The following is a 27700-nucleotide window of genomic DNA, read 5'->3' on the forward strand; positions in this document are numbered from 1 at the left end:
TCAGAAAGCTTTGCTGAAATCCAGAAAGATTCCATCAACTGGTTTCCCTTGGTCAGCTAGGTAAGTAATCTTGTCATAAAAGGAAATTATGTTAAACAGGACTTTCCCCTCTGTGTTGGCTATGACCAATGACTGCATTATCTTTCAAGTGTTTTTCAAAAACTCCCAGAAAAATCTTCTCCATAATTTTACCAGGCACTGAAGTGAGACTGACAGGCCTATAATTACCAGGGTCTTCTTTCTTGCCCTTCTTGAAAACTGGGACAACATTTGCCAGCTTCCAGTCAACTGGGACCTCTCCAGATTCCCAAAACCGCTGAAAAATAATTGGGAGAGGTCTCATGATGACAGCAACCAGCTCTCTGAGTACCCTGGGATGAATCCCATCAGGCCCCATAGACTTTTGTGCATCCAGCTGAAGCAACAAATCCTGCACAAGTTTGGAGTTGGCTGGGAGTTTATTGTTCCTGCAGTCATGGTCCTCCAACTCAGGGATCTGGGAGTCCCAGGGCCCATCACTAGTGTTAAAGACAGAGAAGAAGGTATTAAATGTCTCTGCTTCATCTACAGTCCTATTTGTAAGGTGAACATCCTCATCAAGTAACAGACCAGTGTTCTCTCTGGTCCTCCTTTTGTTGCTAATGTATTTTAAAAAAAGCCCTTTTTATTGGCCCCCACAGCCCTTGGCCAGCATCAACTTTAATTGAGCTCTGGCCACGCCTTATGTCCCTACAACGGGAAACAGCATCTTTGTAGTCCTCCCATGTCACCAGACCTTGTTTCCAGCATCCATACATTTTCCTTTTCCACCTAAGCTCTAGAAGATGATCCCTACTCATCCAGGCCAGCCCTCTACTTTGCCTGCTTCACTTTGAAAACTTTCAAATTGCCCGTTCCCGTGCTCTTAAGAGGTGGTACTTATAAAAACTTAAGAAGCTAGTACCCTTCCTCTTACCATTTCAGCAGTGCTGGTAAAGAGCAACTGGGAATGAAAGCCAAACCATAGTTTTGACCTAAAGGATAAAGAGAACTAGGAGTGTAACATGGTGAAAGCTGCACTGCCAATACTATGCAATGTCCAACATGAGGCTAACAAAATGAACACTTCAGAATACAAGACTACTATAGAAACATCTTTTGAACGGAACATCAAGGGGAGGAGCATCTGAAGTAGGTTTGTGACAATTCAGCTTCATCTTTTAGTCAGTTAAATACCATTCAGTTCAAGACAGGTGAACATGTCAATGACTCATGCCAACCAACAAGCATAAATGAAAATGTGGCAGTCTTTAGAAATCTTCCCTTTAAATCAACTACAGTTCTCCACTGGCAAATTTTATAAAAGGTGCTTGACAAAATGCATAGAATCAGCCAAGATTTATCATGGTTGCTCTACAAACTGTACTTACCCAAGCAACAGTTCAGGTGAGCGGTACCATCTGGTAGCCACATATTCTGTATAGTTAGCATTGCTTCCTTCAGAGAGGTTACGAGCAAAGCCTGTCGAAACAAGTGCAAAAGATTGTATTCTATTTTAAGTAAATATGCATACCCCCAATGATTTTGGAGGTAAGAGGTCACATCTATTTAAACAGAAGTAAATTGTTTAGCGCAGAATGTCTCCAGGGACTGCTCATCTACTGAAACACAACCTTTTATTGATACAACACTGAAAGGCAGAATGTCTGCTTTAATGACTACTTTACTTGTGTACTGTCCTCAGAAATCTATGGTGTTTTGCCATTATGTTTGGTACTTCACCATAATGGAACAGACTGGTAAAAGTTACTTGTCAGTATGCCATGCATGTTATTGAGCCACTAAATTTCACTGTGAAATACTGTTTGCAGAAGAGCATTCATAACAGCAGAAACTTACCATATGCGTGACAAGTAGACACGTTAGTCATTGATCTTAACTACTACAGTCTCACTGCATTCCATTTTCTCATGTGGTCAAGCAGCTATGTTATTCTTGGCAAAAAATGGGGCAATCTCTCCCAAACTACATAAGGCAGGACTCTACCAAAGATCAGCAAAATGACATTATTTCTGCATTTACGTCACTCCACAAGTGTGAGCTTCCCATCTGCTTTAGCATTATATTGATAACAAGGCTCTCAGTGGATTAGGATCAAAAACCAAGTCCAAATTAACTTCCTCCTCCACATCATTCTATTAAGAACCAAAAAACTGTCAACTTATTTGCAATTCTATCAAAACTCAACTTCTGTCTTAAGGTATAACAATTAACAAGATCAACAGTGAGAAGAGTGCATATACTGAAAAATCCAGATGTAGGAATAAGTTGAATTTTGTTTTCGTTCTTCTCCATTTATAAAAAGTGAGCTGAGCAGCACAGTAACGACATTACTAGATTCTTCATGTAGAAGTACTCTAGGGCAGCTGATAGCACTGTTTTTGGTAAAGTATCAAGCATCTTACTGTTTTTCCAACAAGTAATTAATAATAAGGTAAGAGTTCAGACAGATCTCAACAGCAAGTCTCTGCTGTTGAAATTGACCTCAAACTGGATCAAATTTTTGGGACTGAAATACAGAAGCAACATTTTCAAAATGCTTTCTTACTAGGATGTAGCACTAAACTTGGTCGAAAACTCACTTCAGTGAAACCACTAGGAGTCCTTCCATTATTGCATGAGCGATGAAGAAAGAATAAAAAGTACAAAGTCTTGCAGAGGTATAAAGCATAATTTCATTTTCAGAATCAATAAGTGCTACTTAAATGCAAGTCATTTTTCTTTATTCCTGAGTTCTTATGCAGAAGCTGCCAAAAGTGATTTTCCCACACAACTATGCTTGTAAGGCTGTCATTTATTTATTGATTTATTTTTAGTATTCTGAAAGTGTATCTCACTTGGCAGCATTAGTGAAGGACTCCAGCCCCACTGCTCCCTATGGTTACACTAATTTACTCCAAATTGGAGTAAAGGTTTGGGTGCAAAGACTATTATTGGACTAGTGGTTAGAGAAAACAATGTATTTGTTTTTGACATAGGTCACAGCTGTTAATTCTAAGATACCTCTCCCTTCAAAAGTTAGTAAATGGAAAGGCATTTACAATGAGGAAAAGATATTTCAAAGTCATCCCAAAATAAAAATAATTCTCATATGTTCCCACAGTTCTGTTGATCGTTACTGATGCTGCTAGAAGAAAACTTGAAAGGATTTTTTTTTTTTTAATTACTTAAAACTAACTTAACTTTTGGGTAAATTTCTAAACATTGCTATATTTAGAACTGCTTAGGCAGCCCTGTTTCTGTTTCACATTACATGACCCATCTGATTAATCTGGTCAGTGAAAAATCTTCCATTTGTGCTTTTAAACACGAGAGGGAAAATAACCAAGAGCCATCCTGAAGAAATGGAACAGCCGAAACTGGGAAGCCCCAGCCTGAACGAGGGGAGAAAAATAAAGGGGCCACATGATACAAATGATCACATCGCAGCAGCCCATGGAGTAGTGTACAGCAACAGCCCACCAGCCCAGGTGCACCAGAGCATCAACAAGTCAGTGTCATCTTCAGTGGCATCTATATATTGTCAGGTGTGTAAGAAACCACCTTATGGATACACTGCTGCTCTGACTATGTCACCATGATGAAAAATGATGGACAAAATTGATAGTTCAAGAAAGCATAAAACCTTTCTAACAGAATAACTGCTACTTTTCTGTTGTGGCAAAGCTAGCTTACTGACCCTACCTCCAAACTGTGCTGAGGTATTGGGTACAATTTTTGACACAAAACATAAGAGAAGGTAATTAGGCAGAAGACTTGACCAAATTCTAAACAGCAAGAAGAAATAGATTAGAACATGAACATGGAAAGTGATTTGGGTGAGAGCAGCTATGAAAGCAACAGAGCTTGTATACCAATGCAAGGAAGGCAAACAACGAAAATAAAAACGAGATTTCAAGAAAGGACTTTAAACAACTCATAGGAGAGGAGGGTAGATGTCAAGGTAAAAGGTGTGAGGGAAAAAGGAGTTCATAAGATTGGCAGTTTCTTACAGAGAAGTAAGGCACATGTAAATTAAAGTAAAGAATTCTAACATTAAAGGAATAGAATAATTCAGTTGGAAGAGACCTTCAAAGATTATCTAAGTCCAACCTCCTAATGACATGCAAGGACTTAAATAGGTGCCTAGGAACACTAAGGAACATGCATTACTGAGATCTTCAAGAATAAGCTAAGCAAAACCTGTCAGGAATGACACAAACAGGCTTAATCATTTCTTTGAGTAGGTGGAAGAACTAGAGAATTTCTTGAGGTCTTTTCCAGCCCTGTTTCATGATTTCTGTGCTCATGTATCATACAGAAATCAAGAGATTTTTAAAACAAGTAATTCTGAAGCCCTGGTGTTGAAACAGCAAGCATACTAAACAGAATGCCTACCAATTTCTAACAAGTCAGATGCATCTGCTGTAATCGGCATTTTGTGCTGTTCTCTTTCCCATTTCTATTGGCAGAAATGACACCCACACAACATGTGTCCAGGCAAGCACCACATTCAACCCCATTTTTTCTGGTACGGTACGTACAGAACGTGGCACAAGGATTATGAAGAACTATCTTGTTAAAAAATTATGTGTTTTTTTTTTTTTCTACTCAAAGTGTTTTGTCCACTGGGCTATTCCAGAATACCCAATTACTGCAATGTCTGCGTTGGGATTGATGCACAGACCTTTTACTTGCATTTGTTGCTGTCACATAAGGAATGTGGCACTGTACTTGACAAGTACTTGTGTTCCAAGAAATGAAGTTAGGTAGGCAGGTAACATATGTTAAATCATGTTATAGGGCAAATTCTTATATCCCAATCTGTACATATGCAAGAAACACTCTTGTGGTTAATATCTCTGACAGATTATTTTTACAGTAATAACTTAAGCTACTAACAGGAACGTCAATTAGCAACATGGCTAAAAAATTAAAATTGATCCCAAATTGTAAGTATTGCTTGGAATTTGAAATTGACTCCAAAACTATAGCAAATTCAGACTAATCCATGTGAACAATAACAACAGACGTTCTTCCAATTTTCTTCCTCAGGGCTCTGCTGAGCACCAGAAGGACTTCTGGGTTGCATTTCTTTTCCAACAGCAGAAGGAGAATCTGCCTCGAGGGTATGACATGAGCAAGCCTATGGACAATGCAGAACATCTCCACTGACAGAATTCACATTTTCTCTATCTGGTGAGAAAACTGCTGTCCAAAACACTATTGTACAGCTTGTTTGGCTTTCTACTTTCCTTCAGTGCAAAGCACAAAGGCTGCTGATACACGTTCTGGTGCACAAGGGGCGCTCAGCTGAAGGCACGTGCCAGCTCTAGTGGTAAACCTCGCTCTCTGGAGGACGAAGATGGAGGGAAGACGGGAGCACCACCACCGGCTGCTCCTGCTGACGACACCGTTAGTCCTGACTGGAGCACACACTGGTCAAGAGGCAGGCGCTGTCTGCTGACTGTTTGCGGAGCTGTGCGTGAGGCAGCAAATGGGTCCCCGACCCACCCAAAGCTGAAGCCTGGGGGCCAACGGGCACACTGCCGGCCCCTGCCGCCCACCACAGCACCGGCAACCCTGGGGGACTCTAAGGGCCTAAGCTGTCAGGAGAGGGTGGCCGCGTAGGGGCAGGTGGTAAGTCCCTGGCCAGAAAGAGGGCCAAGGCACTGCAGGCACCGCCAACAGCACCACTGCATGCTGTCAGATGCCCTCAGTTCAAAGAACTCACGTGGACCAAATATTCTAAAGCTTTTCCTGGAACGCTTGCTGGTGCTGAACGCTTAGGCAAAAATACCCTTAGGATTGAAAGAAATAAGCAGCACTGCAAAGACAAATACTTTTTCTGTGTTCCTAAAAACCTACTGCAATTTATTTATTTTTTTTCAGTGGTTCCTCTTTTCATTCAAAATTGCAGAGGTTTGAAATGACAGCTTTCAACGTGCTCTCATGAAAAGTGCCCTTGGGTAGCAGCATGGAATTGAATTTTATTTCACCAAGCCAAACTGTAAGCTTTTTAGAGGGAACAATATTTTATTCTGTGTTTATGTAGCATTTAGAATAAAAATAGAGATTGTTGGAACAGTGTATATGCCACCCTGCTGTCTTCTGGGGATTACTCACATGGGCAAAGTTTGTCTTGTAGTTGGGTGCTGATTCTTCAAAGACTTAAAGCTGACATTAAACAGGTATTGATAAGTCAGGAAATATGAAAGTTAACAGTGCCTGTACCACTCTGACTCTATCCTTCAGCCATTCAGCCATTAATCATATGTTGATACATGATTCTTTGATTAATACAAGTATAAAAACTGATCTGTAACTATACACCTAACAGGCCATGAAAGCCAATGGTTTAAAAAGTATATAAAAATATATTTTGCCTTTAAAGAACAAGAACCATCTTTTCTTTTAATATGCAGGCCAGATGAATCTATAATTTTGCTAGCCTTCTAATCAGTTTATCATCTGTGCTGTTCTTTCTTGAGTGCCCGTACCAGTGCTAGTAAAAACCCTGTCAAATACAGGCAGAGACAACTGCAGTATTTCCACTGATATGGTAACAGTATTTCCAAAGTATGCAAATTAAGCCCATAGATCTTTCAAATTTAAGTAACAGCCACAAATCTGAGTAAGTAATGACCACTAAAAGGGTTTTAAACAGTAAGGCAAAAAAATCCACTGCAAGAGATTTTCCTTAAAAAGGTAATAAGAAACCTATCTATTGAACTTACCAAAGTCACACAACTTCAGAACATCATTGTGACTTATTAAGAGATTCTCTGGTTTGATATCTAGAGCATCAAATAACAAAGAAAAAAAGAAAAGACAGCTGTTAATTTCTCCTAATTTTGAACTTTGCCAACAATATTATTTAATAATAATGTATTTTGAGATATTCCTGCAATCATAAACAAAGCATTACAAGCTAAAGCAATTCTATCTGTGAACATGCTGAAATAACTTTCTGACATGTGAAGTCTCTTAAAGTGTTTCCCAACAAAACATTGGAAGGTAAAAGCTGCTTACAGATATTCCTGGAGAGCAAAATATCATGTAGAATATTGCACATTATGAAATAATACCAAAAATGTCAATTGAATTACCCAGTTAATCAGTAAGCTGTGGTGTGTCGTGCTCAACATTTTCAGTTATGATACCCTTATTGAGCACTTCTTGCCATTTCTTTAGAAAAAAGTGTGTTCTCTAGTTTTAAGGCTGTTCCTTATTCCTATCTACATATTGTAGTATCTGTGTATGTTATACTTGTTCAAACTGTATTTTACAAAATATTTCAGACTTTTGCCTACATTTTGATCTGTCTCAAATACAATAAGTAAATTGTATGAGAACTGTAATTTATTGGAAACATTAATTAGAAAGAAAAGTTGTTCTTTCAAAGCCACAAAGCAAAACACAAATGAATTAAATAAACTACATAAAGCTAGACACTGTTGCACATCAAAATATGGACTGCAAGTGCTTGAAGTTTAGGAGAGAAAGTAAATATACATAGCCTAAGTCATAGGAGCTGGGAGGAACTGCCTTAAGCAGAAGTAAAGCACAGGGGACTAAGCTTTAAGTTCTGGGTTAATTTTCTACTACTATTCTATTATCGGATTCAGAAGTGAAATGACTGAGTGCCAGGAAATGTTTAAAAATTCCTTTTCCTTTGGCAATGTTTGTACTTCAGTTTTACTTCATTGTGCATTTAATATAACCTTTACTCGTACACCAAAGATACTGGACAGCAAGCTTTTTACGTAGATGAACTTAGTTTTGAAGCAATATGAAGTCAGGTGGCAGGCTTAAGACTCAGCCAAATTTAGAGATTTTCTCTCTGTTGTTGACATAAAGCAATTGCTTATGTTTATGTTAAATGCAAATTACTTCAACCTATAATCTCTTTCTTGGTACAAAGTAAATTTCAGTCGGGCTTATTTCCATGTGGAGAGCTACACACTTACCTCTATGAACAATATCATTCTTATGACACCAATGAATTGCTTTAATTAACTGGTAGATATAGCTTTTCACTTTTTCTGGTGGAACTCCATTTGGCATTTCTTCTAGCAATTCAAGCATATTCTAAATGTTTAAAAGACATTATTTCAAAAAGTTATATTGTAGTAGCTAGAACACAACTCATTTTCAGCCTTCTGAAAACAACATAAGCCACTGACTCTGACTATGAAAAAAATAATAGTTTAACACTCAGGGAGGGTATTCTAATGATAAGCACAGATAAGCTGTTTTCATTCTAGAGAAAGCATTTGTGAAGACAATAAACCTTAAAGGTGAGCCACAAATGTACTGCAAGTCTTTAAAAAGCTGTCATCAAACCAATTATCCTAAAGCTTTTAAATAGTCATTTACATACAGAAAGTTGCTTAAATAGAAATACCAAGTCACTGTGGCTGTATGAAAAATTAGTAAAACAGAGCATTTTCTAAATATCCTACTACACTTTAACATACTTTTTTTTTTTTTAATTAATAAGCTAGTTCTATGGCTTTCACATAGCAGAACTATGATTAATCACAAACCATGTCTGTATGTGAATGGGCAGATAAAAGCAACCTAAAGCAACACAATATCGCTAATGCAAATGAGATAACACAAAAATGCCTCACAGGGGCATAAACAGTAACCTATAAAATATCCTACAGTTATTTATCAGCTATATTGACCCTAGATATCTTTGCATTACAGTAACTATGCCCATATTAACTATTTTACAGATATACCAATGCAAAATTAAACTGTTTATAATAGTAAGTTTCCTCTTTGAAAAATGACATTCAGATTTCCATTATATTAGCAAATGTCTCCGATTTTGTACAATTAGACGTACAATGGAATTTGTACTCTAAATCTTAGTTGAATGAATAATGGGCATCAGCAGCCCACTTGAGGACAGAATAGACTATTATTTAATGAAAACTGAAATGGAAATAAGTATTTTGGCTATATTGCCTTACACAACTCATTTTATTATGAATTTGAGCATTTGTACAGATTTTTCAATTAAAATAAGTTTACCTTAACTTTGATACAACATTTTCTTTAGCTGTATAAGAAAATGTGAGGTTTCCCTTGTAATATATTTTAATAAACACAAATAGAAAACAAGTGAGAGACTTTATTAATATTTGAAAACATTTCTGAATTTTACAGTCTGTGAAAAAAATACTGAAACTTATGTGCTGAGTGCAACACTTCAGAGCTCAGAAAAGGAATTTTCTGTTAAGGAGCCGTATTAATTTGTCAGATTCTTGTCCACACAGAGGCCTATAGTTCTGGACAAGTTACATCAAAAAGTCAGCGTTAGAAGTATGAATGAAAATAGTAACATCAACACAGCAAGACATAATCCTATATGAAGACATTAACTAAGGGTAATGGATAAAGAAGATTACACTAAATGTGAATTTAAGTAATCTGGATTTGAGTATTGCAGTGCTAAGATTCCCTAAAGAACACATGCTGTTCATCACCAGTTAAAACAAATATTAGTGTATTGTACCATGTTTTATTTAATTCCTTCTACTCTTTCTCATTTGAAAATACAGAAATCATCCTGGTCTTTAGAATGGTTTTATAGACATCTATAAGAACCAGTGGAAACTACTCAACACATCTGAAAACGTGAAACAGTCATGGAAAGCGAAGTTTAACTGGAACTAAAGATGGTCATTCATATAAAAACAATTTCAGAACAAAAATGGCATTAGACACATAATGTCTATCTTTAACGTTTTTTGAAATATGCTCTTGTTAGAGAAATTTAATGTCTTTTATTGATGCTGGTCTTCCAACCCACTACTAGGGTGAGCTTAGCTAATTCAACTATAATAGAAAATTAAATATATGTTCTGCTTGGTGTGTGATCAAAGACATTACACAAATCTGGAACAATCACAAGGAATATGGGTGAAAAAAGTCAAGCTTCAAACATTACGGCTAAGATCCACCACATTAGGAGCTGCTAACCTGGTGAAAAACAAAAATGACTTCTGCCAAGCCGTGGCCTAAAACAGGTCACCTCACATTATGCAATGAAGTTATACCACATAGTAAATTGTAAACTGAGGTAGACGAGTCAGTATTTAGGGAGGGGCACCTTTACACAGGAAGGAACTGACTGAAAAGGACTAGCACCTAGCTGTACTGCAACATCACATTGGCAGGGATTGGTAGGAAATTTTCATTAAATGAAAATTTCAATCAAGGGAACAGTATCTCATGAAAGCTACATATATATATACATATATTTAAGCTTGCATTTAGTTTTACTGTATCCAAATACCATCTGATTATTTCCATGAAGAAATACTAAATGGTTGGGATACAGAGGTAAGGTCTACCATCACCGCAGAGGTTGCAAAAAATAACGGAGAACCAATCTCTTCTAGGTTGTTTCTCCCTAGAAACAGGGCAGGATGTTTGGCAACAGTAGGCCAATCTAAGAAGGTTTTGGAATTGTTTCAAATGAGGTCAGGATTGGAAATAATGACAGTGATCTTCGCCAAATACCTCTAAGCAACTGTTGATAGTGGACTTGTTGGAGAAACATACAAACAAAAATCCTATTTTTTATCAGGCAGGGATCGAGAAAGCTGCAACAGATTTTAAGGTCAAAAATCTATGATCTTGTTCTGAAAGATTATGTCAAAAATTCATTACACGCATAACATATGGTAGCTAATCTACTTTACAATTAAAAATGAAGTATTTGGATGGAAAATTTTCTTCAAATTATATGTATTCCAGTGTACAAAATTTGAACATGTTTGTTCATGTATGGAAGAACTTTTTTTTTTTAAAAGACCAACACATGATGTAAAAACAATAATAAAGTTATCAATGCCATTTTTATCACAGTAAAGGTGAATACAATTCATATTATATTAGTTTTTCTGCTGTTCCTCTTCATAGATTATAATGGTTTCATTTTTAAATGTGTAAATAATTTTAAAGACTTTTCCATTAAGCTGATGATTTAAGTGTGGCAAGGATAGTATAAACTCAACTCACTTTTTCCACATATTCAAATACTAGGTATAATTTTCCTCTTCTTCTGAAGGCTTCCTTCAGCTCCACTATGTTCTCCTGTTTCAAAGTGCGAAGCATTTTAAGCTCTCGTAAAGTGGTTTCTTTGACTTCTTCATTTTCTAGAGTGCAGAAGTAAAAGTGACAGAGTAAAAATTATTTAAAAAATCAGTAAGAAGTGTTATCAATCTTTATTTTGAATCCCTGATTAAAATCTCTGTTTCTGGATACTACAGAGAAAAAGGCCTATTTTCCACTGTGGGCTCTCTCTGCTACCTGGCTGGTTCTGCACTGAAAGAGAGGTAGCTGATGGCTGTGCTCTCATTAGGTAACCTTCACAGTCTTCCCTTCATTACCATCGTGACTTCCAGTGGCAGGAAAGATGCTTCATAAGAAGCAATAATTTGCATTTTTATCTGATACAAACATCCTCCACCCCACATATAATTATCACATGCACAAAACACTGACAAAGTTACGTTCTCACCAGAAACACTAGAATGCAAACATTTTTGGTTTTTGAACAACAAAGATCTATTTGATTCTAAAGTAATTTTATTCTCAAAAAAACATGACAAATTAAGGCAGAAGCACAGATTGGTAAGTCCTTGAAGTTTCCACATAAGGCTTTTAAATGAAATTCAGAAAAGCAGATCAATGTAGTGGCCACAGAGGGCAGTAAAGCAAATACTGATTAAATGAAGCCTTGAATCTGTGATTCTAAGTCAAGATACTCAACTATCGTTTTGACAGTTTCGTTGTCTGAAAGTTGTTTAAAAAAAACAACAGTGTTTTACTAAAGCTTTGTATAGCGCTTATTGACGAATAAGCACTTTACTGAGTTTAGTGACTCTGAACTGGCTGGGTTCCAGAGGATAGTACCAATGAACCATCAAATAAAATGGAGTATATTAGAATCTATTAATTCAGCGAATTTGCCCATGCACATGTAGAAGACAGATTCTTAATCTCTTAGTACTGTTATCCACAACAGAGGAATATTGAAGGGTATATGACTGCATGAAATCAAAACTAAATCCCACTGGAAGGTCACGTACCACAAAGACACAGAAATAAGAGAAAAGGAAGAGAAACTGCTTTTCCAAGCAAGCAAAAATCAAAAACAGGTCTGTAGCAGAGAGAAAAAAGCACAGGTCATGTGAATGCACACAATCATCATCAGAAGACAGAAAAAATATTTAAGAGTAGCATGAGAAGAGAGGAGAATATTATCACCACAAATGTTTTGATTAAAAATATATATAATTTAAACCCATCTAAATCATTTCATTTTGAAACTGAGTGCTCAGTGTTGGCTTGCGTCAGCCCGATTACATAATTTCTTCTAAAACTAGACACACTCTTTCCAGCTCATTTAGCATGCAAATGTCAAACAGCAAAAATTCAGTGAAACAAAGATGGCAATAGAAACAATTACAGTACATTCAGATTTGTAATGAACCACCATATTAAAAAGACAGATGTGAAATGGCCTGAATCAAATCTATCAAAAGAACTTCTGTCGTATTTCCAGAAACTTGTAAACAACTAGCTACAACTCTGAAAAGCAGTCATCAGTAATGTAAACTCATATTACGTAATTCTCATGGAAAGACAAAACTAATGGCAAGGATGCATTTTTTGTTTTCGTTTTTTTGGTGTACTGTCTAACATCATAATCCTGTTTGGGGCTTAATACTGAGATTCATTGTCTTTGATGTGTACTCAACAGCTGACATGAAGTACAAAATGTGATTCTGAAGTAATCTCATGACCTGGTCAAGATGGCCACCACAATTAAACGATCTACATTCTTTAACGGGGATTTAAAACAGATTTCTGAATAGCAGAAGACTCATCAGCTACACCCTTCAAGCATCTGGCAAAATTACCCGCACTGTGAGAGTTTGTATTGCAGGAAATGACAGACACAAATCTGAATTTGCTGTGTCTAACTGACTTTGAAAATTACAGTCCTTGTAACCAACCACACCTCCATGGCCATCCACAATTCCATAACAATACCAAAAATGGAAGTTTGCTAAAATAAAATGACTGCTATTTCTTTAAACTACATTATTAGACTGTTGAGCTTTCAGCTAAAGCCTTGGTGCACGGCTGATTATAGCTACATCACCTCCGACTGGGATTACTCCTTTTATTACTTCACACTCAGCTTCTCTTTCTGTTTGTGCTAGGCCATAAGGGATTAGGGCTAACTTTTGATGTGTGCAAGGTAGACAGCTGCTCTCAGCAGCTGATTGCCAGTTTTGCCTATGACAGCGTACTGGGCTTCACAGTTGTGAACACATGCAGGCCAAAAAGCCAGTCCTGTTTTGTGCAGATCTCTGGTTTTACTAGTCCTGGGTGAGGAACAGGCGTGTGCAGCACTGGCAGTAATGCCCATGCGTCCTCCCTTCTGCCATCCACTTTGCCAGCAACAGTAAGCCTTGCAGGAGTCAGCTCTTTCTCCTTCTCAGCAAACTCAGCAACACTGCAGAGTACAGACAGGCCGCTGCGAAAGGGGACAAGGAGCAAGTTCCCCCATGGAGAACGAAGAGGAGAGCAGAGCAGAACTGCTGCCTCCCCACCCAGTTCCCATGGGCCCCTTAGAGCTCCCCAGCTCCTCCATGCACCACAGTGCTTCTAAGTCACTTGTCCATCTCCTCTGCTTATCCCTTCAAGCCCCCTAATGTTTAAGATCCCCTCCCTGAATGAGGGTTGATAAAGTTCAAAGACTCCACAAGCCAGTGCTACAAGGCAAGTTTTCGCCATTTTCTGATCACCCCTGCTCTCCAAGGTCATACTGCCAGGTGTGGCACCACAATCTGAGCAATATTAAGACAGATGCACCAAAGAAAGGTAGAAAGAAAGAAAGGTAGTTAGAATCAAAGAATGGTTTGGGTTGGAAGGGACCTTAAAGACCATCTAATTGCAACCCCCTGCCATGGGCTGGGACACCTCCCACCAGACCAGGTTGCTCAAAGTTCTCTAGTTAGAGTGTATAATACAGTCCCTAGGCAGGTATAAAGGATCAATTGCCTTGAATATTCACGGAGCTAATATATCATGATCATTTTAAATCATGTCTTGCTATATTAGACTTCTTATTTAAACTGGAGAGTTATTAACAGTGTAATTATTGACATGAAAGATTACACAGCAGAAAAGGTTACCTTCACTGTCTTTGAATTTCTTGATTGCCACAATTTCATGTGTCTCCTGTAAAGCAAAAGTGAACAAAGTGAAATGAGCAAGATCTGTTATCGTTTTTTTTTTTTTTTTTTTCTGTTGGTTTCATCCTGCTCCCCAAGCATCAGAGGAAAAAAGAATAAAAAAGCATCCAGAGAAATTTGACAATGCCAGCCAAAATGAATAAAAACTCGGTAAATATCTCAGCGATCAGGCTAAATGCAATACAAAAATCCATGTAAGCAGACATCACAATTAGGTACCCCAGCATGAAAAATAAAGTTAAATATCCAAAATTAATCTTTAAATACCTTGTACCAGATATCAATTACATTTTCAGTGGTTCTTCCTGTGATTCTTGGTGCTTAATTATTCTGAAAGTCAAACAATCTTTTATCTGACCGAAGTATGAGTGTGTGTGCTTGTCCTTGTGAACCGAAGTGAAAGTAATATATGAGGACATGACTAAGGCTTACAACGAGACCTGAAGTAACCTGAATCCAATATTAGGATGCCAAAAGCTTCTGGGTTCCAAATTTCACATATCTGCAGAGAATGTGATTTTGGGAAAATAAATTCTCCATACTTTCAAAAAAAAAAAATTGTCCTCTAGTAATTCTCTGTTCTCACCAAACGTTATCGTAGGTCACATTTTTTGTCTTCAACAGAGACACTTCTCATGTGAACATGACTGCATCTGGCCAAATGATTACATCTGTTCATATGATGGTGCAGCACCCAAATTTTAAGTAAGATGATGGGGAAGAAGATTTAAGGCCACAGCATATGGGGATGTGAGCAAGTAGGCAGTAGGCTACCAGAGTTATTTGAGAAGCTAGATCTACCTTACACACCTTTTCCAAACTTCACAGTTTTCAAAAATATAACAATATCCCACTATTAAAAGCATACAGAGGCTGCATTGGAAAACAGCAATGAAGAAGTTAAGCCTTTCTAGAACATCTGATGACATGTGCATAACTGGTTACTGAACAACACAAATATCTATTCCATTTTTAACTTCAAATTGTTGCAGCATATGAACCTGTAAAACACCTGATGCCATTTAAAATAAAAACACCTGGAAAGACTATTGTAGATACTGAACAGAGTCTCTAGATGAAAATCAATACCACTGCAAATTTAAATAAACAAACAAAAACCCCAAAACAATAAGGTTGCATATTCATATTTTAGCTGATGGTTGGGAAGTATTAAAAAATAGAGTAAACTTTACCAGGCAGAGAACTCTGTGGTTTGTCCTAAACAAACATAAGGTTATAATACATGTGCATAATTTGCATGTTGAGAAAATGATCCTTTGACCATCGCTCGTAACATCTATCAGAAAAACTAGGAAGTACTGTGTTGTGTATTGATTTAAGTGACCAAACTACATGTACTTCACATTGAAGAAGGTTAGTTCAGCAGATGCTACTAGCTCTTAGAGAAGACATGCATCGCCCTTTTGCTACCAAAATCTCTTTCATACATGCTGGTCTAATCTGAAGGCCATTACAGAAATTCAGCTGAGATACTACAAAGGTCCAAGAACTACACATCGCTCAACCAACTTACAGAACAGAAAAGAAATGAACGTCAGAGCTGAGGCAGTAATATGCATTTCAGGTTTGGAATGATTCTGAAAGGCTTGTCTATAGCTTTTACGTCAAATGCTGTTCCCATATATTTTTGCTTCAGGAAGCTTACAAACCGAATCGTCTGAACTAAACTGAATGGACTATTGTAACTACAAAGTTACAGTATTGTTATATTTATTAACTCCAACTATAATAATAACAGTAGTAGTTAGGAGCACTATGAAAGAACACTGCTAAGAGGGTGAGCGTATTTAACTCGTTTGACTTCTGGTATCTAACGTTGGGTACTTTGGCTAATTAAGCCTCTGAAAGGCTGTTCAGAAAAGGAGCACTGTAACTGCCCTCAAAAGACTCTACTGACTGTAAGATGTTTAGACAGTGTGCATACACCACTTTGCAGATGACCCAAATTCATCCACTACCATTGTATTCCTATTTCACTTGAAGGAAAATAAAGATTTGTAGATGTTTTGGCAGCCATTAAAATGCTGTATTTTCATTCTCAAAGTAATGGCTAAATCAACTGAAAGAAATGTAGGAATTAGAAGTTGTTGCCTCACACAGACAATAGTTCTGCACCATTCAAAAAAATATAGTCCATGTGGTTCTGTGCCACTATTCTGCTGACCCTGACATATATAGCGAATGTGATTACTTTGGACACATTAGCAACATATTTGGAAAAAAAGTCATCCAGACAGTTCAAAATACTAAAATGTTGAAGAAATTTACATTTGAAAAGCCTTAACAATTGTATTATTCCATACAACTAATTAATATTGTCATAATGAAGTAATCAAGAATTTATATATAACATTAATTCCTTTTGCATTGGATTTCCTGTAAATTAAATATCCTATCTTAAAAAACAACCAGAAAAAAAATGAGTATTATATTTAAATAACTTGAAGTGAAATAAGAACAAAATGAGACTAGATAATAGGCACTTTGAGGAGCTACTCTAGTAACATCCTGTTCCTTCTTAAGCTGGGACATTCTTGTCTAGGATTATTGGAGAATCCCATCGTATCTAAGTGGTATTCTCTAGGAATCAGTTACTGATGAAGCAGTCACGACAAAGTTAAAATGGACCATCTGATTACTGTACATAGTTGTTGTGGGTTTTTTTTTTTTAATGTGATGCACCTGCTTGTCAAAACTTCTTTTACTTCCCCAAGACTTGAAACGCCTCCAAAATAGCAGGGTTTGGGAGTGCTGTCAGGCAGAACAGAGAATTGAAGCTCAGTGCAGGTTTCCCATTTCCTGGTTGAGTGCTCTAAACCAATTAAATAATTTATATGAGGTAATATAAACAATAGTAGCTCCTCACTGATCAGTTTAAACTAATTTCCAAAGGAAGAATGCATCCGAAACATCCTGTTTGCCTGTTTCTCCATTTACCATCACCACAAGTAATTCTGAACTGGATGTCAAATTTCATCAGAATTTTACAGAGAAATTCAGGTTTTAAAAAGACAGTTTCAAAAATTGTGAGCTTTGTCAGCTATACATGCAATATCCCTCCTGGGGGGAGGAAAGCAGTAAGAACTCTATCTCCATACATTGTATGATACTGCAGATAAGCAACATATGTATACTATGCAACAAACTAATGCATAGTTGTTGATCCACAAATGTACATATTGTCACTTACACAAACTAAGAATGAGATTGAAAAAACAGAATACATTTTGTATATGGAACGATTCTGCAGATATATAGTATGGTGGTAAGAGTATGTTTACTGGATTAGGAGACACATGATGGAGCTGTCAAATGGTACAGGCCCTACGTGAAGTTTCAAGCAAGTGACAGACACTAGCAACAAAGCAAACAGATGCCACATTGCTAACCCCTGAGAAGACCGACAGAATCAGGCATACAGAGAAAAGCAGAACTTTGACCAATGAGGGAATTCAACGGCGAAAACTCAGGCTTCTGTAGGAAGCTGATCTTTACAGATCAAACTAATACTTTGGAAATTAACCCTTTACTTTAAAGTTGTTTTGGAAATCTCATCTCTTTTATGGATATGGCTCTCTGCTCCTCAAAAACACGTCAAGTTGAAATTCTCCAAAGCAAAACTGTAATTCTCTAAAAATACCTTTTTTGCTTTTCAAAAGTGTTTTTTCCCCCCTTTTTTCAAGACTTTTTTGAAGCACGGACAGAAGAGTGCAGTTAATACAACATTCAGCCTGCTTGTGCATACCTTCCTTAGACTATAGCTCAGTATCCAGCTCCTGGCATGGAAAATTCTCATGTTCAGTCAACGTACTGTCTAGGTAGAAAAACTTACTCGCTGATTCAATGTTTGAGACTTCAGTGAATGTCCAGGAAAGGGGAAAAAAAAAAAAGCCACAGCCAAATGCATTCCACAGCCGATGCCTTTTCTGAACAAAGTAGTACCATTTTTCTTTAACTTGCATAAGCATGATAATCTTCAACATTTAAGTGCTTAGGATAGAACTTTCAATAATCTTGATTTCAGCGAAAACCACAGCATACTAAATAATCACCAGAGAAGCAAACAGAAGCCCATCATACAAGAGAATAACGTGTTTATTTTTGTTAAAGAGTTGCTTAAAATGAAGCTTCAAAAACCCAGCAAAAACATTTTTTCAAGTTACTCTCCAAACCAGTACACAAAATATTAGCATCTTCATCAGTACTGATTGATTTATCATAAATGTCACATTCGTCATTACAAACATTTTTAAGCTTTTGCCAAGCTACCCATAATGCAAGCTTTGAGATGTAACAGGCATCACTGACTGCACCTAAATTAGGTCCTGAGGACATCTTCCAGACACTGCTCTGACTTCATTTGCATTCTGCCTTAAAACACCGCTACCTCTAGACAGTACTATCAGAGCAGAAGACAGCATCCTGTCTTCTCGAGATTTCTAATATCAGGTGCTGGCAATTTTGCAGATATTACTTTTAAAATCTTGGTGACTATCTTAGAATATTCTTTGTAAGTTAAAGAGACGTGCAAAATAATAAATTCAATTTTTTATTTATTTTTTTTTAAAGGCACTTTTAAGCACAATGACAGTGCTATGTATTCTTGGATACCTAAAAGACTTTGGGAATTTCTCTTGAGAAGTGTTTCTCAGTTTTTATCTGAACATTTCTCACTTGAAAAAATGTGATTCTCCTATTTTTCAGTTTAAAAAGCAACCAAAAAAAAAAAAGGTTTATCTATGAAATATTACTCTTAGCATTGAAGGACTTTCAGGAAATTACTTCCTAATCCAAAAAGTCTTTTTTTTTTTTTTCTTTTTTAAGGAAGAAACAGATCCCCTGGTAAATAATGAAGAACAGTACGTCTGAGCTTTCAGAATGCCTTTACTTACTGGAAAATTGATTAGAATTTCTCCAACACATACATGTGAGAGTTTACTTGAAAAGAAGCGTCTAGAATGAATCAGCACAAATCCATTTTATGTCTCATGAAAGCGAAGTGTTATTTGCTAACCATCTAAGTGCAGGAGAAGACTTTTAATAAAACAAGGATTTATATACTTAACATGCCCATTTTAAAGAAGATGGCCACACCATCTCCTAGATAAAGAAGAACAATATGAGGAGCCGGGAACGCTTAAACCAGTCTGGACCAACTAGAAAATTCCGAAGTAGGACCAGGCATAAAAGCTCAGCTATTCCACGGAGGGAGGAAGCATAAAAAGAAAGGCCGAAACCTTTAGGTAGTGGTTTGTCAGCAAACTTTAAGTGTGTACAGCGATGGAAAGAGACTTTTAAATGCAAGCATATTGAAACAGTTTCTTTTGATTTCTTTACCTATGTTTTTCATAAGCACTTAAAACAACTGTGTTGTCAGTTTGAACGAGTAAATGCTGTGAGTAAACGCCTGCAATGCATTTAAGAGAATCATGAACTGCCATCATTTTTCACCCAAGCGTAAGAGGAATGTGTACGCCGAAGGAGCGGCCCCCCTGCATCCACAGGCTCACACAGTGGGGCCTGCAGGGAGAGCTGGCACCAGCTGGAGGGGGATGAAGGGGCTCACCTCTGGTGGGGGCAGAGGCTCTCCAGAGCGAAGCTCGGCCACACGCCCGCAGGGAGGTGGGGCTGGAAGGCACCTTCATCCATCCCCAACATCCCCATCCCTAGAGACATTTCAAATATCCTTGATATACTCCAAATATCCTCGGAATCCACCCCGGTGGGATCACGAGCAGCCTGCTGTAGCTGACTCTGCTTTGAGCACTTAGTAGGAGGCACACCTGAATCCTGAGACGGGCGCGTTACAACATACGCATTTGATATTCTTCAACAACTTGAAAGCTACCAATTCATGCTTTCTTCCCCCCTCTGCTTCCCACCAAGTTACGAAGACTAATCTCAGCCTTGCAGCCTAGCCCCTCCAGCTTTCATCTAAGATCAGGAGAGGTGCACAGAGAGCAGGACTAAAGACATGGTGCAGAAACGACGGACCCCCCTTCCCCAGACTCCAAGGGAAGCCTGGGGGGCCGAGCGGTCTCTCAACTGATGCCAGCCCTGTGCAAATTCTCCCTGCTCTTGTTCTGCATTATGCTGAATGCTGGGTTTTCATAACCAGTGGGAATTAACAATTTCTTGAACCCGAGGTTATCATGTTAAAATTTAAGCAGTCCCACAGCCCTCAACTATTACCCTGAAAAGAACATTGAAGTGTTTTCTGCTAACTACTATGCTGATGATAGTGGTTAGCACTGAAACTTTTATTCTTCCAAATGGTTTTCATATTTATTCACATTTCTCCAAGCAAGAAAATAAGTATGTATTCCCAAAGAATCTGTACAACAGTATAATGAAAAGGATCTGGAAGAAAAAAGCAGCTTTTAAATACTATAAATGCAGCTATTTTTTTCTTTTCATGGTAAACCAGTATTATTGCAGCAGTTTTTGTTTCAAAATAATCTGGGCTTCATTTTGTCCTACTGTAGCACTACAGAAGCACTAATGCCTATCATTTTACAATTTGACAGCATTGTTTAATCCCAACCATAGATGTAAAACAGAACCCAAATTCAGTAAGTAGCTGTAAAGTTTCTCCGATACTGAAAAAAATCAGTAGTCATTTAAGTTTCAAATCCCAATCTTCTTCCAGTTCTACTTGATTTTTTTTCCTGAGAAGTCTGGAAATTGTGAAAAAAATGGGTAATAAAAATAAAGCTATTTATAAATAGCATAATACTGTGTTGGGTAACTACAAGTGTATTTAATTACTTTTTATAACGTTATCTTAATACTTGGAATACAAGTGATAATGAAGTAGGGGGAAAAAAAACAACAGGAAAACAAGCTGTACTCTCTTTATGGCTTTCTTTAGATACTGCTGCTGCCATAAATGCAGAGACCAGCAGGATGGATTTAATTACACTATTTTCTTAATTCTTTGTTTCTAGTACTGTGCCTAACCTTTCTTGAGCACCTGATAACTCAAGAGTAGGTAAACTTATTGGAAAGTTTTTTGAAACAAACGTCAATATCGAAGTCTTATCTGACTCTTTAGTTTTATTTTTTCAACTTTGAGCATCAAAACAGTGTGATTGGCTAAACTTCTGAAGTTTACTTAGCACAGTTCAAGCTTTAATTCTGAGATCTTTACTTGTGCAAGTGATACAGCCTATTTTCTTCTGCCAAACATTTTTTATCTGGCACTTTCACATTTTAAGTATTTGGCCAGACATTAAGGCTATTCTTATCAACAGTTGGACAAGCATTTTTCTTTTAACCTGTAAAAAATACACCTACTGTGAACCAAGACAGACTTGTCAAGCAGGTTTCTTAGGCTGAAACTGTTCAGGCAGAATCCAGTTTCAGATTAAGACATCTGAATTCAGATATGTGCATGCGAGCTAGGTGTTCAAACTTCTACTAGAATCAGCAGAGCTGAAGAGTCACTCCAGACAAGATCCTGTAACCCTAAACATCAGCATTTAAGATTTCCTAGGTATCTAGGTATACCTTTCATCTCCCTTAGTAGCACAAATTGAACTCTCTATTCCTTGATGAGATATCCATTCGCTACAGCGGGAGTTAGACACTTGTACTGGTGCACACACGCATACCCGAATTTCTATCTTAATCATGTCAAGTTTCCACATCTACTACCTGTGGGAGCATACAAAAAGAAAATGAAGTCCCATATTCATCTTAAGTATGCACAGGTGTCCCGGTTGTGGCTGGTAGCCAGCTTTTCTCTAAGTAGCTGGTATGGTGCTATGTTTTGGATTTGTAATGCATGTAGTGGTGATAACACACCAATGTTTTAGCTGCTGCAGAGCAGTGCTTACACTAAGCCAAGGATGTTTCAGCTTCTCACTGCCTTGCAAGCAAGCAGGCTGGGATGCAAAAGAAGCTGGGAGGGGACACAGCCAGGACAGCTGACCCAAACTGGCCACAGGGATGTCCCATACCATAGGGTGCCATGCTCAGCTATAGAAATGGGAGGAGTTGGCTAGGGGTGAGCTGCAATTACTTGGTGACTGGCTGGGCATCATTTGGCTGGTGGTGAGTAATTGTGTTGGCACCACTTTTTTCTTCCCCCCCTTCTTTCTTTCCCATTAAACTGTCTTTATCACAACCCACGAGTTCTCACATTTTACATTTTTCAATTCCCTCCCCTCATCCTACTGGGGAGGGAGGGAGCAGACTGCTCGGTGATGTTTACCTGCCTGCTGGGTTAAACCACGCTGTGAAATGCATGGAAATTGCATTCGGAATTTCCAGTCATGGGTAAAATCAGTTGGAATACTGTTAAAATGATTAAATTAAAGTTTCTTCTTTCATCAGACACCTCTCTCAATCTGCACAGCCTTTCAAAGAATCAAGAGATGGCCTGCAAGGACTCAGCACCTTTGGATGCTGCCCATCTGGTCCCACCAAACTGTACGGTTTATCTCAAGTAATTCCTGACTCAGTCCTCACCCACTGCTGATAATTCATCTCCTTCCTCAACCCTTTTACTAAGCATAGAGGCAAAGTTGGCACCAAGCACCTCAGACTTACCTGGGTCTGCTGTCACTGAATTGCCAGCCCCACTAGTAACGGGGCCACACTTTCCTTGCTCTGCCAACATAGCAACAGATGTTCTTCTTGCTGCCCTTGCAGATTTCAGCTTCAGCTGAGCTCTGGCTTTCCTGACACCACCCAGATGCACCAATCAATGTTGCTAAATTCCTCCTTTTCAGCCTATCCTTGGTTCCACCTCCTGTATACTGTTTTTTTTTTTCCCCTCTACTGGAGCTCCATCATGAACTCCCTGCTTAGCCAAGTCAGCCTTCTGATCAGTCTACCTATTTTCCTAAGCACCAGGATGGACTGTTCTTAGGCTCAGAGGATGTTGTCAAAGGAATGCCAGCTTTCCCTGGCCTTTTAAGCTGCCTTCCACAAGCTCCCCACCTACCAGTTTCTTGCATACTCTGTTCAAGGTGTGTACTCTGTTACTTTCTGCCTCGCTTCACTCATGAAGTTGAACTCCACTATTTCATGGCCATTACAGACAATTATAATACCCTGGCTGGCTCATTCCAGCACCTACATCAAGGCATCATCAAACACCCTCCAAAACTTTCTGGGACCACTTATATCCCACCATGTTGTCCTCCCAGCAGATGCCAGGGAAGTTAGAAGTTTCCCCCATGAAAACCAGGGTCTGTGATTCAGAAACTACCTCAAGCTGCTTAAAAAAGGCTTTGCCAACTTCTTTGCACCCATCAAGTGGTCTATACCAAAGTCCCAATATAATGTCACACTATCTGGTCTCTCCTCTAATTCTCACTCACAAGTGCTCAACCACATTGTCATCCACATCCAGAAAAGACCTCCATACAGGCACAGAGGTGGGTTTTTTTGTTCATTCGTTGGTGTTTTTTTTTTTTTTTTTTTTTTTTTTAAAATATACCTCCACAGTATCTTCTTTTCCCTCCAAATATCAACAAGGCTCACAAATATTCCTTTCACTTTTCAGATCTTCAGTAACAGTATCTTGTGTTGTTCCCTAGGAAAGGGATGATAAATTTGAGCGAGAAATGCCACCTATATTTCTAGCCTCAGTTCTTTGACTACTTCTTTCTCTATACAACTATAGTGTGTGTGTGTGTTTTTTTTCCCCTAAGAACACTGTGGCATTTAGAAAAAGCTATCTTTTTGCTCTCTTTTCCTGCCCCAACAAATCATGAGACATTTGCTGACAACACTATGCTCTTATCAAAGCCAAGTTCTAGGGCAGTCTTATAGCAGAGAAAGTTCTATAGGTGCAAATTGGTACTATACTCTTGTCCTGATTTTTTAATTAGTTTTAATATTAAATTATTTTAATAAAGTAGGATTATTTTTCCTGATATTTCATTGATCATTCCTCCTCACTTCTGACTCTCTTTGAGCCTAATGGATGTTACACATAAACCCTAAATCAATGCTCTTTCCTACTTCCCTTTTAATTTAGCTAATTTTATTTTTTTTAAATTTCCTGTCTACATATTGAAATCAGTTTAAACGGACATCTTCATTTTTTCTAAGTGTCTACAGTCAAGTTTGTACAGAAAGAAAGGCTTTTCTTCTCCAGTCAGCCAGACTGCACATTCTTTGGCCAATAAGGGAGAAATTCTTGTCTCTTAACAATATTGCCATTTTGCTCTGCCAAGCATTTAAAACTGCATTCCTTTGAGAGAGTCTCTTCTTTATAGAACAGTATCTAGGATTCAAATTCAATCCAAATTTCTTAAAAAAGGACAGCAGGCAAGATTCATACCTCAAACGTGTTCTGGTTTTACTGATCACTGTTGCAGAGGCTGGAGGAACTGCAGAGCTGCCTCTGAACAAGGTGTATGGTAATTTAAATGTACATGAGGAAATAAAGGAATCTGCATCCAAGGAAGACTTCTGTCACTACTAAATATATGAGGAAAAAACGGCAGTTACTCAGACTTCTTCATAAAAATAGCATTTCAACCTCTGTGCAGCACATCTAAGATTCCAATTTTGGAGCTTAATTGAGAAAAGAAGTTTGTGGATTCACTTCAGGCTGTTTCTGCAGAGTCCAAGGACTTATCTCTATATTTTTCTTTTTTTTTAATCTCAAAAACGAAAAGTTTAAACACCACACTAGCTCCAGGAACATTTAAAAAGTTTTTGTTTTGTTTGTTTAAAATCTGTTCTTACAAAACTTAGCCCCTACCAGTAAGACTATCTAACACACATCTCTTAGATGTCGCACACAATTACACACGTACACTTTTGAGCCAGGCAAAAAGGTATCATGCAGACTTATGTTCACTGTGAAAGGTTGCCCAAATATGACAAAAGAATAACTCTTGGCAAAAGGGGAAGGTCTCACCATCTTTATTATGTCTGTCTTGGTTTCAGCTGAGATAATTGTCTTCTTAGTAGCGGCTGGTATGGTGCTGTGCTTTGGATTTAGGATGAGAATAATGCTGATAACAGACTGATGTTTTAGCTGTTGCAGAGCAGAGCTTACTGTAAGGCAAGGACTTTTCAGCTTCTTGTGCTGCCCTGCCAGCAAGGAGGCTGGGGGTGCACCAGGAGCTGGGAGGGGACACATCCAGGACAGCTGACCCCAACGACTGAAGGGATATCCCAAACCATATGGTGTCATGCTTGCTCAGCGATAAAACTGGGGGGGTTGGCCAGGCTGCTGCTCAGGGACAGACTGGGCATCTGTTGGCAGGTGGTGAGCAATTGCATTGTGCACCACTTGTTTTGTATATATGTTTTCCCCTCTTTTTCTGTCCTATTAAACTGTCTTTCTCATCCCATGAGTTTTACCTTTTTTCCTATTCTCTCCCCACTAGGGGTAAGTGAACAAATGGCTCACTGCTTAGCTGCCTGCTGTGGTTAAACCACAACATCCCCAAATGTGGAAATAACAGGTGGAGAGAGGAGGGTAAAAGAAAATGCAGAATGAAGATGTGACAGCCAGGGAATACAGCAATTAAATAGTCTAGGAAGAGCAGGCAGAAAAATGCAGACTGAAAACAGATTAGAAGACAGAACTGAGAAAAGGAAATGGGACTCAGAAATTAGTATACAAATAAGATAATAAATCTGTGAACATCTACAATTTTACTGGAATCCACCTTTACTGAAAGCAAAGGAATGGTGAGAATTCAGAAATAGCTACAAACCCACTGAAACCACAGATGAGTCTCATTCCACAGAGTCCTGGTATGTGCAGAGGATGAAGGCAACAGGCTACCAGCTACACCATATCAAATACTAGAAGCTGACAGCTGTGTGACAATTGCGTGGGTATCCATATGGTGTTCTATGATGAATTTTGTATTTGAGAAGTCTGGAAAATTATGTGCTAAAAAGTAAGTTTATCACAGCATACATAAGCAAGGCAGTATTTGAGGGGAAAAGGTAACGTTCTTTTATTAGAACTACTGGTATACACGCAAAAGAAACTGAAGCCCTTCTTCAGGTCCAAAATAGAAAATGCAATCTCCAAAGCTAAATTTAAACGGAGAACAAGTATGCTCTGTGTTTAAAAAGACCCAATACATCTACAGCAAACCTCAAACATTTCCGAAGTACAGTCTATCTTGCTAAGAGTTATGTACCCAGTATGTGCTATCAAGGCTTTCCCCACAGCTAGTGAAAGAGCAGGGGAAGGAGAGAAGATTCGGCCAAAAGGTTTCCAGTTTTACCCAGATGGTATGAATTGCTTTTTGGGGGTTGGAGTCTCAATTTACATAACTGATCTCCCTCGTTTATGTAAGACCTACGCACTGAAACAGTGGGTGAGATTAATTCCACACAAGCTACTTGACTTTGCAACCCTTCTGTCTCTGGATGCTTTATTTTTTCCACACATGTTCAAACACATGTATTTTTACAGTAGATTTAGAAATAAAGTGATTAACCTCATATATTACCTCCTCTGTATCAGGAGTCTTTGGGTTTCACTGCTACACACCACAGACCACTGGATTGTATTTACGATACACAAGCTAGAAATACAAATAAAGTATTCCCAACTGTGCTACTGAAGTAAGAACATCTCCATTGCCAATGCAACCGTACAGCATCAATTCTCACATCCCACAAGGCAATCTGGCACAGCTAGCAGCAAGACCAGAATTTCTGAAACTCACCCATCATCTTTAACTTGCATATTGGACAATACAGCACACGTTCTCCAATGAGCATATGCATAAAGCTATAAATATCTCCTCTAGAAGCTTTCTATTTCCTTTTCCCAGTGTAATAGAAGGTATTACCTGAGATCAATAAAGCTTTAAATAACAGGCAAAGGCAGCCCCATTGGAAGTAACTACTTTTCTTACATTAAGATTCCAGGAGGATGTTACAGGTTAAGATCCTTGAATAAGACTTCAAAGATTTATGTGAAAGGTTGTCATAAAAAAAAAAATGGACTCAATGTATGTTACATATTGATGTCCTAGAGCTGTATTTCTCTGAATACCAAGGCACTGTAAGATTGATCTAAATGGACATGGAAGAACAAGTAACACTTGGAGAAACTTTGGAAACTTTCACTCCCCATGGAATTCAAACCTTTCACTTTGTAAAATTACTTGTTAACATTTAAAAACAGTACTGTTACTTCATATTTGATTAGGGAGAAACAGAACATTTAAAATTATTAAAAAAACAAAAGCTAACTAAAGCTGTACAAATAAGCTTGAAGCTGCACTGCATTAGGCTAAACTAGTTGTAGATATATATGACAAAGCTTCTTCAGATAAAGGTTGCCTTCTGTCCTTTGTAAACTGATGTAGCAGCAATCATTCTGCTGATGTAGAGCATGAACAACGTCTCTAACAGTAGTTTCTTGACTA

The 27700-nt window shown here is 38.1% G+C and overlaps 1 protein-coding gene across 14 annotated transcripts in view; it reads right to left on the reverse strand.

Annotated features, from left to right (window-relative positions):
* Positions 1-27700, reverse strand: part of CDKL5 (cyclin dependent kinase like 5) — a 135784-nt gene that overhangs the window by 45396 nt on the left and 62688 nt on the right. For all 14 annotated transcript variants that reach the window (XM_048066825.2, XM_066981255.1, XM_048066824.2 and 11 more), the window contains 5 exons: positions 14250-14295; positions 11059-11195; positions 7989-8109; positions 6756-6815; positions 1410-1500 (listed from right to left, as the gene is read on the reverse strand). In XM_048066825.2, the coding sequence (XP_047922782.2) occupies positions 1410-1500; positions 6756-6815; positions 7989-8109; positions 11059-11195; positions 14250-14295 (455 nt within the window). The remainder of the gene's footprint in view (positions 1-1409; positions 1501-6755; positions 6816-7988; positions 8110-11058; positions 11196-14249; positions 14296-27700) is intronic.

Source organism: Anser cygnoides, chromosome 1, assembly GCF_040182565.1.
Source record: "Anser cygnoides isolate HZ-2024a breed goose chromosome 1, Taihu_goose_T2T_genome, whole genome shotgun sequence".
Taxonomy (NCBI): domain Eukaryota; kingdom Metazoa; phylum Chordata; class Aves; order Anseriformes; family Anatidae; genus Anser; species Anser cygnoides.